Source organism: Monodelphis domestica, chromosome 2 (assembly GCF_027887165.1).
Source record: "Monodelphis domestica isolate mMonDom1 chromosome 2, mMonDom1.pri, whole genome shotgun sequence".
Lineage (NCBI taxonomy): Eukaryota > Metazoa > Chordata > Mammalia > Didelphimorphia > Didelphidae > Monodelphis > Monodelphis domestica.
This window is the reverse complement of record NC_077228.1, coordinates 478,015,546-478,033,654: the sequence shown is the minus strand read 5'-3', so window position 1 is coordinate 478,033,654 and position 18,109 is coordinate 478,015,546. Positions and strand designations below refer to the sequence as shown.

The window sequence follows — 18,109 nt, the reverse complement described above, 5'->3', positions numbered from 1 at the left end:
TCTGATCTCTTAGGAACAGGCCTAGTTAGGAAAGAAGTGCATGCACAACTTAGTCACTTTTTGAGCAGAATTTCCAATTACTTTCCAGAGTGCCTGGACCAATTAACAGCCTGGTACCAGAGTGTGCCAGTTTTCTTGCAACCCCTCTGGCATTAGACATTTCTGCCATTCTATAGCTATTTCTTTTTTTTTTTTAACCCTTACCTTCTGTCTTGGAGTCAATACTGTGTATTGGCTCCAAGGCAGAAAGAGTGGTAAGGGCTAGGCAATGGGGGTCAAGTGACTTGCCCAGGGTCACACAGCTGGGAAGTGTCTGAGGCCAGACTTGAACCTAGGACCTCCCATCTCTAGGCCTGACACTCAATCCACTGAGCTACCCAGCTGCCCCCTATAGCTATTTCTTAAGGGAACTTGAAGAACTTTGTTTCTTTGTAACCTTTTCTATCATCTTCCCAGAAATACTCTTACCTTGTAGATCTTGAAGACTTATTTCTTTGATTTTCATATTCTCTGATTCCTGGCATGTACAGTCAGGGAAGCAGGGTTCAAATTCTGCCACTGATGCTTAGGAGTTCTGTGACCTTGGCAAATAACTTCATCTCCCTGAATCTCCCTTTCACCATTTGTATGTAAACCATGACTCTTGGACCCTTAGCTCCGGGCTCCTACGACCATATTTAACCCTGGGGGCTACCCCCCAATACCATATACTTTTTATCTCAGTATGTTCCTACCCAGAATTTACTCTGGGAAATCTCCAGATACATATAGCCAGTTTATAATTTTTGTCTGGGTAACCACAATTGTAGTTTATAGCAGAGGTCTCATCAGTTTGCAAAGCACTAAATAATAAATGCATATTAGTATATCAGCACTTGTGATATAAAAAAACTTGAAAAAAGGCACCCATAAAAATATCAGAAATAAATAACTATTGTCCATAAGCAATCAAAATAAGGAGGTTTTACTTTCCACAAGGTCCTAGAATTTTCCAAACCTAAAACACCAGTCTGATTTGGAGCTGCTGTCCCCTTCCACCCTTCCAAACATAGTAATGTAATTTATTTTGGAGACTTGCCAAATAGATGCCTATCTAACAAGAGGCTGTTGATTTTTAGTTGATTTTGTACTTTAGTGTATGTTTATGAATTGATTTGGAAGTATCTTTAAGATCTCTGTTCTGTTACCTTTTTAATGAATATTCTCAGGTTTTCTAATTTTCATCTTATTTATGAGGGCTCTCAGCTTCATTTTCTAATGAATTTTCTAATGAATTCTTTGTTTCTTATCCAAGGGTATGTTAATCTAGTATTAGGTAGGATTTTTCCAAGTTCCTTAGTTAAATAAATTTAAAAAATTAAAAAAACCCTTTAAATCAGAAAGAATGAAACCATGTTTTCTTTACTAAAATGGTTATTTTAAGTAATGCATATGAATATTTCCATTTTATTTAGATTCATCCAGGATGCTGAATTCTTTGTTGCTATGTATATTTCTATTAATGGTACCTGGTTATGCATATGATGATGAATGGGTTGACCCTACAGATATGCTTAATTATGATGCTGCTTCTGGAACAATGAGAAAAGCTCCTCAGGTAGCTTTTATTTTTTATATTTTTGCATGTGTGAAAGAGAAGAGATACTTTAATTTTATAGTATGAATATTCCTTTTTTTTTTTAACTATGATGGGCTATGAGAACATTGAATTGAATATTATCTTTGTCTACTAGAAACTCGCTCCTTGAAGACAGAGACAGTTTTTCATTTTGTGTTTGTATTCTCAGCATGTAGCATAGGTGCTTTTAAACGTAGTAGATATAGAATAAATATTTCAGTAATTGTAAGTCATTTAATCTGTTCTTAAAACTGACCTGGTTATTTTTGGTTTTACGTGTGAAAATAAGTTTAAGCAGTAGACATTAGTGTGATGTCAGCTCTGGGATATTCTGTTATTCCTAACTCGTATTTGGAACTAGTGGGTTGAAACTTTGGACCTAATTAATTGAAAACTCAACATCCAAAGTTAAGAGCTATCTAAAAATGAAAAAGGATGCCTTTTCCCAAATTCTAACATTTATTTTTAACACTTTAAGGTTTCAATAGCATTTTTCTTATATTCTATTTGAATTCAACAACCCTCTGAGGTATGTGGAAATTGGTCATTATATAGAGTACCTCATCACTAGAAGTATTCAAGCAGAGACTAGATGTAATTTCTACATAATTGAGGAATTTGGCCTATATGGTCCAACTCATAGATACTGTGATTTTTAAGAACTGAAATCTTTGTTCTATTATAGGTGAACTATGGAAAACCAGAAAAGAAGGAAATAAGTCTTACGGATTCCAACTTGTCATGTGCTGAAGAAATGTCAGAATGTTATAAAAGACTTGATTCTTTAACTTACAAGGTTAGATTCTTTCAGAACTTTTCTGTTAATATGAGTGTTCAGTTATTTTTTCTGACCTTTATTAACTCTTGATCATTAATTAGAATGGGTATATTACTAATTTATAATTGATACAGTTTTTATCTGAGCAGATCTTTATTTGGTACAAATGGTGTTATTATTAACTCTTTAGTTAATTTAATTATATTTCATATAAAAATATGAATGTTTGATTTGAAAATTACTCTGAAAATTTGTTGTTTTGGTATAGAGAATAAGAAGTAGAAATTGGCTACCATTAACAAACAAATAAAGGATAGGGAATGAACTTTGTGATTTTTATTTAAATAGTGAAATTCCTACTCAGTGCAGTTAAACACTATCTGCTACCTATAGCCTTGGAGAATTAGTGCATCAAGTGGCTACATGATTACTCTTATGCCATGCTGCCTTAATTCAAAGTCTTAAAATTAGAACTAAGGACTCTTTGTAAAAGTATCCCCATAAGACAAAAAGGGACAGTTTTATAAAAAATGCTTAGTTCTAGATTTCATGGCTTTGAATCAATAACTCTTTTTTTTTAAGTCAATCTCTAAAACTGCTATAATTTTTAATCAGCGAGTTGGCAATCAGAGTGAAAGTGCACTAGTATTCCAAGAATTCTGTATTTGTGTATTTCAGTAATGCTATGATGAGAGAAATGGTGGTGTAATTTATAGAGAGAGCTTGGGAATGTTGAGAACAGCAAAGCCCCTTCTTCCCAGAGGTCTGGAGCTCTAAGGTTTCTGACTTCAGACACTCAGTAGCACTGTGAAGCTGGGCAAGTCCATCAATTTTTCTTGGCTTCCTCTTCGTCATCTGTAAAATGGGGATAAAATTATAATGTCTCCCTCAAAAAGTTGTTAGGAGCATCAAGTGAGATAATACATATAAAGTAAGCTCTACATAAATATTAGCTATTCTTCTTATAATTATTACTGTTGATGGATCTGCTTTCCCTAGTCATAATCTGGAATTCTCTTAAAATAGATTCTGGTTATTTAACCAGAAAGTGATAAGAAGGAAACAAACAGAAATACTCTTTGGTCTGTGACTGCTGAGTTTCCTTCCTGCCCTTTGACTTAATTTTTCCCATTGGTCAGGCAGATTATTTACTGCTGGTATAGTTCATAAATATAAGCATGAAACTTATTGATGTCATCTAAAGTTTATTTTGGTTGGTGTACTTAACTAGAAATTTTACCTTTACTTTTTTTTAACCCTTCCGGCCTAGTAACAACTCTTCTCTCCCCCCCTCCCCCATTTGAATTAGTTTATTTAGTCAATTTAGAACATTATTACTTGGTTCCTAGTAACAACTCTTTAAGACAGAAAGGGCAAGGACTAGGCAGTTGGGGTTAACTGACTTGCCCAGGGTCATATAGCTAGGAAATGTCTGAGGCCAGATTTGAAGCCAGGCCCTTCTCACTCTAGAAATAGTGCTTTCTTTATCCACTGTGCCTCCTAGCTGCCCCTCATCTTTACTTGTTTTTGTTGACAAAAACTAATCTTGAATTTTAACATATAATTACAGATTGGTGAGTGTGAGAAGAAAAAGAGAAAAGACTATGAAAGCCAGAGTAATCATGTTTTTAGGAGATATTTAAATAAAATTTTAATTGAAGCTGGAAAACTTGGACTTGTGAGTATTTGAAAATTGTTGCATTAGTCAATATTTTGTTATTGATAAATTATAATTATATAAAAAGATTTCTAAAAGAAGGGACTAAAGAAGCAGAGATTGTCACATCTTTTTATTATTCTGTTGTATCACATGGAATGAAAAAATTTCCTTTCATTTTTACTACTGAATCAGTAAGTCTAGAAATTAATTTCCCCCTTATTTCATGTGTTTCATGGGAGATATTTCAGTCTCTGCTTGTAGGAGAATAAAGAGTATGTGATAAAAGTTGGGCTAGTATTTTGGACTGTTTTGAAATTTTATAAACAGATGGCTTTTCTAAGAAATCTTCAGTGGAGTTCTAATCTTTCATTATTTTAGCACTTTTGGACTGTGTACAATAAAGTGATTATCTAGTTTAAAAAAAGGGAGGAAAATCAGTTCTTTAAATAGCTTTTTCCTCTTGCAGCTTAATATGGTGGTGGTTGTGAAAACCAAGCTATTACATGATATTGGATTTCCCCAAAATTTTTGGACTTCCCCCAAATTCCCCAAAATTTGGGTAATCAAAAATCAAGATTCTTCATACTACTGAGTATGATTTTAAAATTGAATTTCTATTAGAAGTTGGCAAATAAATAAAAACAGGTTTTACATTGGCTGGCAGTAGACATTTGTACCAATCATGGTGCTCTCAAAAATGTAAAGATATATCTGATTAATGATAGTTTTTCTAAAAAAATTTTTTTCAACTTAAATATCCAAAAGAAGAGCATTTCTATTCACACAGAACCCCAAAAGAGGATTCGTATGAAAACATGAATCTCCTTTTCATACTACTTGCTTTAAATATATGTATGATAAATTATTTCAGTCCCTTTTAAAATGGTCCTTTTTGTGCTTCCTTCTGAATTCCTTTTTATTCTGTACATTTTAAAAAATATTATAATTTCTCTTTTTTGTTTTGTTTTGGTATTATTTTTTCTAATCTTCTCCAGGCCTGCAACAAAGAGTAAAAAAAATGGGCATTGGGGGTGGGGCAGACAGGGACTCATGTGACAAATAAATGTAGCCTAGTAAAATGAATACATGCTGTGTTTGTGTCCAAGTATTTGTACCTTGTGGGTTTAATAAACTTCATCATAGATCTTCCAGAGACATGATTGATCAGTGATTTTCTAAGGTTCTTAAGTCTTTCAAAAATTGTATTTTTGGGGCAGCTGGGTAGCTCAGTGAATTGAGAGCCAGGCCTAGAGACAGGAGGTCCTAGGTGCAAACCTCAGACACTTACTAGCTATGTGACCCTGGGCAAGTCACTTAACCCCCATTGCCTAGCCCTTACCATTCTTCTGCCTTGGAACCAATACACAGTATTGAGTCCAAAATGGAAGGTAAGGATTAAAAAAAAAAGTTGTTTTTCTTTTATAGCATCATTATTCTTATATAAATTGTTCTCAGCTTCTACTCACTTTGCTTTATCATTTTGCTTCCCAGTATTCTTTGAAATAACCTCTTTTGGTGCAATAATGTTCCATTATATTAATATACAATTTGTTCAGCCATTCCTTATTTGTCTAAAATACAATTGGAGGCACCCTTTTAGATTCTGGGTCTTTGTTTCCCCTTCTTTCTTTCTTTTTTTTTTCCTAAAACCCTTACCTTCCATCTTGGAGTCAATACACGTTGACAGCTCCAAGGCAGAAGAGTGGTAAGGGCTAGGCTATGGGGGTCAAGTGACATGCCCAGGGTCACACAGCTGGGAAGTGTCTGAGGCCAGATTTGAACCTAGGACCTCCCATCTCTAGGCCTGGCTCTCAATCCACTGAGCTACCCAGCTGCCCCCTCCCCTTCTTTCTAATTGTTTTATTTGTGACTCTTCCCTCTGAGCTATTATCCTCCCTCTTAACTTCTGAGGTGGCCTTTCATCTACTCTGTTTCTCTCATATATGCCACTGTGGTGTGTATATGATATCGTCCCCCATTAGCATGTCAGCTCCTGAAAGGCAAACACTGCTACTGCTTTTTATTTGTACTTCTAGTGGTTAACACAGTGTATCTAGTAAACATTTAATAAGGGTTTTGATTATTATATATATATAAACAGACAAAATATACAGGATATTTGGGGGGGTGATTCACTAGCAAGTAGTCTGGAGGTATGTGTGAGAAAATACTTCACAAAGAAAGTGCCGTTTGATCTGAACTTTTATGGAAACTAAAGTCCTAAGAGAGGCAAGAAGGGGGTGCCTTCTAGGAAGGAGAGGACGCGCTATGTAATAAAGGCCCAGTTTGTTAGGACCATAGGAGTATATGAAGGGAAGTAATGTATCGTAAGCTTGGGAAGGTAGATTATGCCCAGATTATAAAGAATTTTAGATGTCAAATAAAAATATTGGTATCTTTTTTTTTTTTAAAGGAAAGAAGGGTTTCTAATTTCAGTCAACTGATTAAGGAACAAAAACTATTATTTCAAAAAGTGATTTAAGTTAAAAGACCTCATCCTTTAAGACAATTCATAGGCAAATTATATATTTCCATTAGTTTTCAGATGTTACTTTTTTAGATCATTTGTCTTCACTGTTTGCATTTTTTATGAAATGTTTTTTATGAAACACTTTTATGAAGTGTTTTTTCAAAACACTTTCAACAAAGACATCGTAGTATTATACATTTAAAGCTATATCTAGTTCAACCCCTTCATTTATAGATATAGGAAGCCCAGGAAAATTTAGTGATTTGCCCAAGGTAATATGTATGGGCAGGATTGGAACCAGGATTTCTGACTTCAAAGCTAATGTGCTTTCTATTATAGTAGATACTTTATTTAATGCTAACATTGGAGTGAACTTTTTCAGACAAACAAGAGAAGCCAGATTATGGGAGACAGTATAGATAGCATAGAAGTCAGTGAATATGCAGAGAGAGAAAGAAGTGAAGGGACAGTTTAGATTGGGGATTTCTTTTTTTGTTGACATTATTTTTTATTTGGTCAATTTCAAACATTATTCCTTGGTTACAAAAATCATTTTCTCTTTCTCCCTACCCTCCTCCCCACCCTTCCCATAGCTGAAGTGCAATTCCACTGGGAACTGCTGGTGTCCTGGATCAGAACCCATTTCCATGTTGTTGGTGTTTGCACTAGGATGTTCATTTAGAGTCTACATCCCCAGCCATATCCCCATCGACCCATGTCATTAAGCAGTTGTTTTTCTTTGGTGTTTTTACTCCCACAGTTTTTCCTCTGAATGTGGATAGTGTTTTTTCTCCTATATCCCTCCGAGTTGTTCGGGGTCATTGCATTACCACTAATGGAGGAGTCTATTACAATCGATTGTACCACTGCTTATCCATCTCTATGTACAATGTTCTCCTGGTTCTGCTCCTTTTGCTCTGCATCACTTCCTGGAGGTTGTTCCAGTTCCCATGGAATTCCTCTACTTTATTAGAATGGGGATTTCTTAAAACTAAATATAAGGTAGAAATAAAGTATAGAAAAGCCACAAAAAAAATATTACCTCTAAATTTGCTTTGTTGTGAAATACAATTATAAAAGTAAACACTTGTAAATACTCTAGGATTAATTTGTTATTCCAAAAATGACATTTTAACTTCCAAATATTCTAATGATCTTCTAATACATAATTTTTGATTAAAATAGCTCAACTTAAAAGTCTTTTTCTCCTTTTATTCAGCCCACTGAGGATGAAGGTGTTATGCATTATGATGCTGAGATTATCCTTAAAAAAGAGACATTATTAGAAATCCAGAAGTTTCTCAATGGAGAAGACTGGAAATCAGGAGCCTTAGATGATGCACTAAGTGATATCCTAATTAATTTTAAATTTCATAATTTTGAGACCTGGAAATGGAATTTTGAGACAACCTTTGGTGTGGATCCATATAATGTATTCATGGTAAGATGAATAGGGGATTTATTTATTTACTTTTTTATGATAAAATTAATAAACATCAACAAAACATTCATATAGATAAAAATAAGAGTACAATCAGTTTTGTAACCATTGTTTCATAATGTTATATTGTTTTCCAAAAGGACTGCAACAATTTATAGCTCCTATTATCTGAGTGATACAGACAGACAGTGCTGGGCCTAGAGTCAGGAAGACCTGAATTCAAATTTGACCTCAGATACCTACAGCTGTGTGATCTTGGGCAAGTCACTGAACTTCTGTTTGCTTGTTGCCTCAGCTATAAGATGTGGACAATAATCATACCTCTCCTTCCCAGGGTTGTTGTGAGGATCACATGAGATGATAATTGTAAAGTGCTTTAACACAGTGTCTGGCATGCAGTGAGCAATATATAAATGCCAGCTATTATTATTATCATTATTACCTTCAAAAAGGGCTGGGGGGTGTGTGTGTGTGTATGTGTGAGGAGTGCATGGGGAAGGGGAGAGCCAGGCCTACCTATGGGCAGTCCTGGGTTCAAATTTGGCCTAAAGACAGTTCCTGACTGTGTTGTGACCCTGGGCAAGTCACTTAAGCCTCATTGCCTTGCCCTTACCCACTCTTCTGCCTTGAAACCAATACACAGTATTGATTCTAAAATAGAAGGTAAGGGTTTAAAAAAGGAAGAAAAAAGCTAAGGATTCCGAGAGGTCTAGAGGGAGAGTGTTCTAAGTATGGGGGACAGCTTTTGTGGGAAGGCCCAGAGGTGGAAGGTGGAATGGCAGGTAAAAGGATATAGCAAGCCAGTCAGTGTAGAAGGGTTTGAGGTGGGGGTGGGGGGTGACTGAAAGTGAAGAGTTGAAGTGAACTCCCAGATTGTAAATCTGGTTGACTGGAAAAATTTGTGGTGCCTCAACGGAAACAGGGAAATAAAGATGAGTGGTCGGATCAGGGAAGAAGGGGAATGAATTATGTTTTGAATAGTTATAATCTCCCTCTGTAAGTCTCTGTAACATCATCAATGACTATTGGTTTAATTATCTCTCTGCTCATGACTGACAGATTTCTCTATCCAGCCTGTCTCTTTCCTGTACTTTACCATTTACCAGTTACCATCTGCCTATCAGATGCTCTTACCTCCTGGATGTTTTAGACTGGATGTCTCAGAGCTATCTTAAACTCAGCATGCCCCAACCAAAACTCATTATTCCCCTCTACCCCCAATCTTCTTTTAGGCTTCTCTCTTTCTGTGCTTTGTTCTCTTGGGTTTCCTTGGCATTATTCTGGCCTTCGTACTCTTCCTCACCTCATATCAAGGCAGTTGCCACATCTTGCCATCTTTACTTTTACAACATCCTCTCAACTTGTATGGTTACCACATAGTTATGGCCTTCCTCATTTTTTGTCTAGAGTACCTCAACAGCCTCCTCATTGGTCTTCCTGCCTCCAGTCTGTTGCCACTGCAGTCTATCCTATGTGCTGCTGCCAAAGTCATAATGCTCCTTAAGTGCAGAACTGATTGTATCTATTCCCCTGTTGTTGGCGTTCCTTATTTTCTTGCTATAAAAAAAAAGTCCATTATAGCCTGACTTAACTTATCATTCCAACCTCATTGGTCATCATTACCCTTCCTATACTCTGCAATCCAGTTGAATTGCCTTTCTCCTCGGAATGGGCTTCCTTCTCACCTTACCTTAGAGTCCTTTTCTTCCCTCAATACAGCTCAGACTTGACCACTTGGCCTTTTACACAAAGCCTTCCTGCTGTCCCCAAGCTATGAAATCCTCCCTCCCAAACTCCAATGAATTGAACTACTTTGTATTTGTTTAATTTGTTCACTTTGTTTATTCTGTATGTGTTTTAGGTATCCTCAGAGAGAAATGTTCTTGGCTTCTCTATTAGAATGTAACCTTTTTGAAAATAGAGATTATTGTATTCTCAGCATTCCTGTTCCCACTGCTTAGCATAGTGCCTTGCTCATAGTGAGTACTGAATAAATGAGTATTCATTGATTGATTAACATGTTGAGTTTGAGTTGTCTTTGGGACTATATCCAGGTATATATCTCAAGTAGGCAGAAGTTTTGCTTTTTTTGAACCATAAGGTATTGGAGACAGGGGAGTCATTTCATAGTAGTGGCTTTAAATTCTGTTTCCTTTTGGCTTCCAGGTACTCCTGTGTTTGTTGTGCATTGTTATATTAATAGCTACTGAATTATGGACATATATTCGTTGGTATACTCAGTTAAAACGTGTTTTATTCATCAGTTTCCTTGTTAGTTTTGGATGGAATTGGATCTATTTATATAAGGTATTTATTACTCTGACTAAAAATAATTATCTTTGATAACATAGTAGATTTTTGGTAGTCTTAAATTATTTACCCTTGATTGTGTGACACAAGGTGGTCATTGCTTTTTGTATCTGTTGTTAGCATTTTATTTCCTTAAACCTTTAGAACATATAAAATTTTCAAAATTATGCCAAACTTTGTAACAATGTTCTTCATAGAATGTGTTTTGAGTACTATCACCTGAATATATTTTTCTGTGGATTTAATCCATAGAATTGGTACATTATCCTTTTATGTCAATTGATGCTGGAGTTGAAAATCCAAACAAATTATGTCATTTTTTTCCCTTGTGGAAGTTCTTTATAAAAAGAATGTAAAATAATTATTTGTTAAACATTGATGTCTTAATTGTTTTTTTCTATTAGTTTTTGAAACTTTCTCTTAAGAAGTTTTAATTTTTTCATCATCACATAGATAACACCAGAAAGTCATATAGTGACCACTGTGATTAGTGTTTTTCAATCATACTTAAATGGAATTGAAATCCTTTTTATAATAAATGAAGAACAAACTTTTTAAAAGAAATAGTAAACATTTTTCCCCTTTAAGTTTTTTTACAACATACTTTGAATTTATAATGATGGAATGAATGCTTTAAATAAAATTGATTAGAATGTGTTAGGAAGTTTACTTAATAATGGTATCTTTGTTATATCAGTTAAAAATTTTCCTCTCTGTCTTTATCAGTTAGCCTTTGCAAAACATCAAGCTGAAGTTGCCAAATTGGAACCATTAAACAATGTTTGTGCTGAGAAGATAGACTGGGTTGGAGGCGTATTTGGTGAGACCCTCTGTTTGCCTTAACATATTATCAGAAAGAAAGATAACTAAATCATAGTTGTTTTGTTGGAATTGTTAAAAATTCTAGCTAAATAAGCTTTTTAAATTTGTGAATATTTGTTAGTAATTTCTTCTAAGATTTAGAACCAGCAGTTGTCCAGAATTTTTTTTTTGTTTCATGGGTATTAATGGAAGAGATCCAGTTTGCACAGTTCAAATTGTGGCTATTTTTGGGGGATTAGTGAGACCCTCCATATGTTCTTACTTTAAAGATTGGGCTGGCTCCAAGCCATAGAACATTGCAGAGCTTTTTCTAGGAGATATATAACCATCCAAAAGAGTTTAACTTGATCATCCATGTAGGAAAGACCAAGTGGATGAAAAATGTTTCTTCAGATTATGACAAAATTTATAGAGCTTGTCCATGAGTGTATTTGGGACATACAAGTGGGTAATTTGTTGACCCTGGAATTGAATAGGAAAAGGGTGAAGGGTGATAGATGGACAACTAGAGTGTTCCACTGATGTTGTTGTGATGGCAAAAAAAAAAATCTGGGAAGGTCTCCAACATGTTTGGTGGCCTCTTGTGAACTTTTGGGAAGGTAAGAAAAAGAGTTATGATGGGTTGGTATGGATAGGCTACATTTATACACCATTGGTGATTTCTGAAATGAGTGAGATCATAGATCCATGTGAGTATTTGAAATTGTTCAGAAGCTCCATTTTTTGTTTAAAAAAAATTAGCTAAGATGCAGTTGTCATAAATAACCTCTCTAAGGCAGTGCATTTCTCATAGATGTAATTTTCTTGTAATGGCCTTTTAATTCACACTAGTTTGTCTTTCTTATACAACAGTCATATTTTTTTTTTAATGAAAGTGGAAGAAATTCCAGTGAAAGTATTTTGCAGGACTCAATGACAGATGTGAGTCTGGAGATAACCCCACAAAGTATTGATTTCAGAATCAGTTTAAAGCAAGGAGACATACTCACTTAAGGTATCAGTAGTCTGCAACGTGCAGAGTCGAACATAAAAGGGTTGTCTTTTGATAGCAAAGTTCTCTAAATTCTTCTGTTCATGAAATCATAGAGTATTAGGTCTAGAAAGGACCTGAGACTCAGCTGGTTCAACTCCCTCATTTTATAGGTAAGTGTACTCAACATCATAGAGGCAGAGTGATTTTGTCAAGTTCACTTTGTTGATAAGTGAGAGAGCCCACTCAAATGTTACTTCCACTTGCCTTGATCATTAGCAAGTGAAATAAATAGCTAGTACATAGTAGTAGGCACTGCATAGGTGCTCTCATCAGCATTGTTATCTTTATTATTATGTTGTCCTAACTGCATCTACCCTTGAATATCAGAAGATATTGGTGAAAGCCACAGAAATGTAAGAGATCATTCTAACTATCCAGGTTGAAAATATCAAGTTAACTAAAACTATGTATTACTCAGACTCAACAGCTACATGGGCGATCCATTGAGTTTATCCATTAATATATCCTCATCCAGAATTGAGTAAGAAGGGAAGATTGTACCCTGTTGGAATAATTTCAGTGATAGCAAACTATTGTGCCACACAAGCTTTAACATCAGAATTCTCCTGGTAATGTGCATTGGCTGAAAATCATTGAATGTGTGCTCAAAAGAATTAGAGTTTTAAGCAAGAAAGATGGCAAGGGAAAGGTTCATAGTAGTGTAAACAGGGTGCAATATGTTATCAGTAGTGATTGGCATGCACAAAGTGGCATAGAAGATGTTATGGACATAATGATGGGAAAGGGAGGTGGGCTCCATGGCAGAAGTGGTAAGGGCTAGGCAATGGGGGTTAAGTGACTTGCCCAGGGTCACATAGCTAGGAAGTGGCTGAGGCCAGATTTGAACCCAGGACCTCCCATCTCTAGGCCTGGCTCTCGGTCCACTGAGCCACCCCGCTGCCGCCTAGGGCCAGTCGTTCTAATGAGCATGAGAAACAACAGATAGAATTCCTGAGTGTACCTCCACAGGTATTCCTTAGACAATTTAAAAAAAAGCCCTAGAGGAAGGACTTAAGTATGTTGAATGAGCCCTCAACATGGGTTTGGGGAGGAGTTGAGTTGAGTGTACCTTTGTGATGTTAGGAGGAAGTAAGGAAAGATTCTGTGATCATCATTTGTGGGGAGGAAGTCGTACAGATGCAGTACTAAAGTATTCATAACATTGAAAGTCCCAGTATGAAACTATTTATTAGGGTCAAGCTGTGAAAAAAACATTCTTATAAATATACTTTGTGTTGGAAGATTGAGTAAAAACAGGGATGGTTTAAGTTTGGGAACTTTGAAAATGCTAGTTAAAAATTAGGCAGATTTTTAAAATTAGAGGTATGCAAAGCCAGCATTCTAGAAAATAGCCACGGGAAGTTAATTTAAATATAATTCTACTTTTATACAGAATGAAGGCAAAATTGCTTTCTTTTAAGAAGGCTGTTATCTAAAACAAGAACTATTTAGAAATTTTAGTATGAGTTAATCTTTATTTAAAATTTCTAACCAATTTGATGACAAATTTCTTGTTTTCAGGCCCATATCATTGTTGAAGCAGGAGTAATGGCTAGCATACCACTGTCATAAAAGAAGAAACTTGGGCAAAGAGGTTGTGTAATACCAGCCATTTTTTCCCTTATACCAACCATGCCTTCCATAGTGTGTGCTTCCTGTGCAGAATTCACTGGCTTTGGATTATTCTGTGAATTCTGTTGCCTGTTCCCATTCAGCCTTTTACATGGATTCTGGCTTGATCCATCATAGCCTATGGTTTATTATTATCACTGATACCTCTTGAACTATATCTCCTTTCTCATGAAAGAGTTTTTTCCCCCTCATGCCTTATTGATTGTGTGTAGATTGACATTATTTTACCTTAGCACTGGGGAGTTAACTTTAAGTCTTTGGAATCATTTTAAGTTAAGAAGCTTCAAATATTAGTTCCCACTAAGTATACAGTTAAAAATTGAGAATATTGGGAAACTTGTTAAAAAATTATATAGAGGAATTAAAATGGAAGAGAGGAGAATAAAAATCAAGTGGAACAATTGAAAATAGCAAAATCTCTTTATTAAAATGTAGTTTCTCTTTTTCTTTCCCCTAAATTTACAGAATGGCTTAGAAGTTCATGGACATTTCGGGATGACCCTTGCCAAAAGTACTATGAGCTACTATTAGTTAACCCCATTTGGTTGGTTCCACCAACAAAGGTATAGAAAATACTTTGTAAAAATTACTTTTTCAGAGTGAGTCAAGAGTCCCTGTGTAGCTGCCATAAACTTAGTGTTTTAAAGCCATTCCACTGGGAAGCTTTGACTAGTCGAAAGGCCACTCTAATTTCAAGTAACAACATCATCTTCATATTGGTGCTAGTTTGCATGTGGCAGTGCCAACAAAAGGCACTCCATCTTAGTATAGGTACACAGTGACTTTGGCTCACTCTGTTTACTTTTTCATTGGCAAAAGATGTAATTAGTGTTGCTAATGAACATTTGTTGTTGTAGGCATTGGCAGTTACTTTTACCAACTTTGTAACCGAGCCATTGAAGCATATTGGACAAGGAACTGGTGAATTTATGAGAGCCCTTATGAAGGAAATACCAGTATTACTTCACATTCCAGTGTTGATCATCTTGGCTCTGGGTGTATTGGTTAGTATTATGACATTGTTGCCACTTACACTTTTAGAGAAAAATCAACGCTAAAAAATTTTACTTCTCTTTGCTTAAAATATAATTTGATAATCAAAGTGACATAGGTTAGGCTCATTTGCATTTACACTTATGTATATTGTTTTAAAAGCAGGGAATTTTAAAGTTTGCTTTTAGAAGTTTTAGAAATGAGTTCTGGCTACTTTTTCTTGCACGCTTACCATTTGAACTTCTTAAATTGATACAGATGAACTCATTCAGCCAATCGACAAGTGTTTCTTAAGTTCTTGTGTGTAGCTGGGTGCTAGAGATATGAAATAGAAAACGGTCATAGTTTTCTGCTCTTAGGAGTTTACAGTCTAGCTAAGGAGATAACATGTATTGGTGTGTGAATATATATATATATGTATATATATATGTATATGCAAAATAGATTAAAGGTAATTTGGGGTGGGGGAAAGGCACTTGCAGCTGGGGCTGAAGAAAGACTTCATGTAAAAGGTAGGACTTGAGCTTAGCCTTGAAGGAAACTAGGGGTTCCAGAAGATAGAGATTAAGAGGAGAGGGTATTTCAGACAAGAGGGACAGCCAGTACAAAGACGTGGAGAGAGAGGATGCAATATTCTATATGAAGAATAGTAAGAAAGCCAGTTTGATTGGACTGTAGAGTAGATGCTGGGGAGAGCTGTGTAATAAGAATGATGTTAAGTTGGAACCAGCTTTGTGAATGTGTTTTAATCCCTAATAGTTTTGTTTGATTCTTGAGGAAATAGGAAACTCTGGGAGTCTGTTGAGTAGGGGAGGGATAAAGTCTTATTTTAAAGAAGATCCCTTTATCACCTGTGTCTCCACACAGGTATATATCCTATCTATCACACAGGATAGATAGGACTGGGGAGAGGTTGGAGGCTGGAAGACCAATTAGAAGACTGTTGAAGTGATCTAGATGAGACACTAGAAAGGATTGAACTCTGGGGTGTGGCTGGAAAGGGAGTGGAAGAGGGAGAGGGAGATATTACTACCAGACTTGTCAGCTATGGGTGAGGGAAACAATGAGTTGGAGATGACACTGAGACCATAAACTCATGGAGTTAGGACATAGTATTGCCCTCCAGAGAAATCTGGAATTTTTGGAGTAGAGAATGAGCACTGTTTTTGGATATGTTGAGTTTGATTTGCCTGTGGGACATCTAGGTGGAAATTAAAATCATTTCCTCATCAAGGAATAAGGGCAAAACGTTGTTTTATATACTGGTCTTGGTCCAGATATGCATAGCTTTCTGAAACAAAACTTTTCTTCTCATATTTATTTCTGTTATATGTAAAAGAATCAGAATCATAGCATTTTAGAATTTTATTTATTTATTTTCCTTTTAAATATTATTTTATTAGGTCATTTTCAAACAGTATTCATTGGAAACAAAGATCATTCTCACGCTGCTGCCCCCCCCCCCCCGCATTTTAGAATTAAATGGGATATTTAAGCTATTAAAGGTTAACATTACACTGAGACTTTCAGGTAACCCTAAATAGAATGTGTATTCTCAGGAACCTCAGGGTTCATTTTACAAATTCCTGGAGAGATCTAGTTACTAGTTTTATACATGTATCTATATCATTCTCAAAGGATATCCTAGTACAGGAGCCAAAAAGAGATAATATATGCAAGTGTAAATGCAAACGAGTCTAACCTTGGAAACGCCCCAGAATGTGAGGTGCTGGGTATTATATCTCTATATAATTTTAAATTATCTTAAAATGTATATTTTAAACATATACTTTATGGAAGCCATGTTCAGATATTTTCAGTTAAGGCCCTTCTTCTTGACCCCATTTGGGATTTTCTTGGCAGATACAGTAGAGTGGCTTGCTATTTCTTTCTCCAGCTTATTTTATAGATGAGAAAACTGAGTAAGTGACTTGCCCAGGGTCACACAGCGAAGAAGTGTTTGAGACCAGATTTTAATTCAGGAAGATGAGTCTTCCTGACTCTGGCACTCTATTCACTATGTCACTTATCTTCAATTCAATTAATAGAAGCTAGGTGACATAGTTCTAGGTCTAGAATCAGGAAGATCTTAGCTCAAATCTAACTTTAGCCACTTACTGACTGTCTCACCTTGGACAAGATACTTAAACCTTTTTATCTCAGTTTCCTTATCTGTAAAATGGGGATAATAATAGCCTCTACCTCCCAGGGTTGAGTGAGGATCAAATGAGATAACAATTATAAAGCATTTAGTACAGTGCCTGGCACATAGGAAGCACTACATAAAATTAGCTATCATTATTATTATTTGAGTTAATTTAAAACATTCTATTTACTATCAAGTGATTTCATAAATTAAATCAATATCCTGGTTCTATTTTTCCCTCCCCTCAAAGAATTTGCTTCTTATAAGTAAATTGCCACTTTAAGATGTTTATCTACATCTGCATATCCAGTTACTGAAAGTGTGGATTTTACTGGCATCCTCAATAAAACTCTTTAATCCAGTTTGTTCTGTGCTATACTTAAAAGTAAATACTTTAGGAAACATGTGCTCATACATGTATATTAGATGCACAAGTTTTATAGTTGTAATTTATCTTTTGATTTTTGCTTATTAGGGTTTCTGCTATGGCACAGGAAAATCAGTCGGTGTGTGGCGACATTTAAGAGACTCGGAGAGAGAACCATACCCAGCACTGCACCAGGGCAAAGGAAGATCACAGGGGGAAATTGATTATAGGCGTCACGCTGGATCAGGTGATACAGGTCTCTGTTGTCGGAGCCATATTTGTCAGAGTGATCGAGGCCCTTATTCCAAAGCAGATGAGTGTAGAGGAGATTTTTTGAGAGAGAGAGATGCTGACTTGAGATTTCAGACTGGCAACAGGAGTCCTGAAGTCCTACGGGCATTTGATATGCCAGATGCAAAAGCAGAAGAGCATCCCAAGCTGGTCCCCTATGTAAGTCAGCAACTGTTTCATTTTGATGCTTCTTCATACTAGGGCTGAATAGTTCTAATAGAGCTTTTATATTAAAGTATTTGTTTGTATAAGAAACGTGCATATCTTTATATAGTCAGCATTAAAGTAATTTTCTCCTCTTAAATTTAAAGTCAGTTCAGTTTTCCAGAAAGAGAACAAAGGTTGATATTGATGTTAAGTATTTTACTTTCTACAAGAATCAAATATTGTAGCAAGATTGGTGTTAGAGACTACAGTGTATGTGAAATTTCATTGGAAAACCTAAAATAAATTTAACTAAAAGCTCTATTGGAAAGCAAACAGTAGAAAGGCACTAGTTATAGCTCCAGGAGTCCCAAGGAACTATATATGCATTCTAAGGAGATTAT

General features: G+C 35.7%; 1 protein-coding gene across 5 annotated transcripts in view; it reads left to right on the top strand.

Annotated features, from left to right (window-relative positions):
- Positions 1–18,109, top strand: part of CLCC1 (chloride channel CLIC like 1) — a 29,295-nt gene that overhangs the window by 6,210 nt on the left and 4,976 nt on the right. For all 5 annotated transcript variants that reach the window (XM_056819165.1, XM_007485077.3, XM_056819164.1 and 2 more), the window contains exons 2-10: positions 1,455–1,597; positions 2,304–2,414; positions 3,967–4,074; positions 7,746–7,967; positions 10,134–10,274; positions 11,004–11,097; positions 14,230–14,327; positions 14,622–14,768; positions 17,379–17,720. In XM_056819165.1, the coding sequence (XP_056675143.1) occupies positions 1,466–1,597; positions 2,304–2,414; positions 3,967–4,074; positions 7,746–7,967; positions 10,134–10,274; positions 11,004–11,097; positions 14,230–14,327; positions 14,622–14,768; positions 17,379–17,720 (1,395 nt within the window). In that variant the 5' untranslated portion in view covers positions 1,455–1,465. The remainder of the gene's footprint in view (positions 1–1,454; positions 1,598–2,303; positions 2,415–3,966; positions 4,075–7,745; positions 7,968–10,133; positions 10,275–11,003; positions 11,098–14,229; positions 14,328–14,621; positions 14,769–17,378; positions 17,721–18,109) is intronic.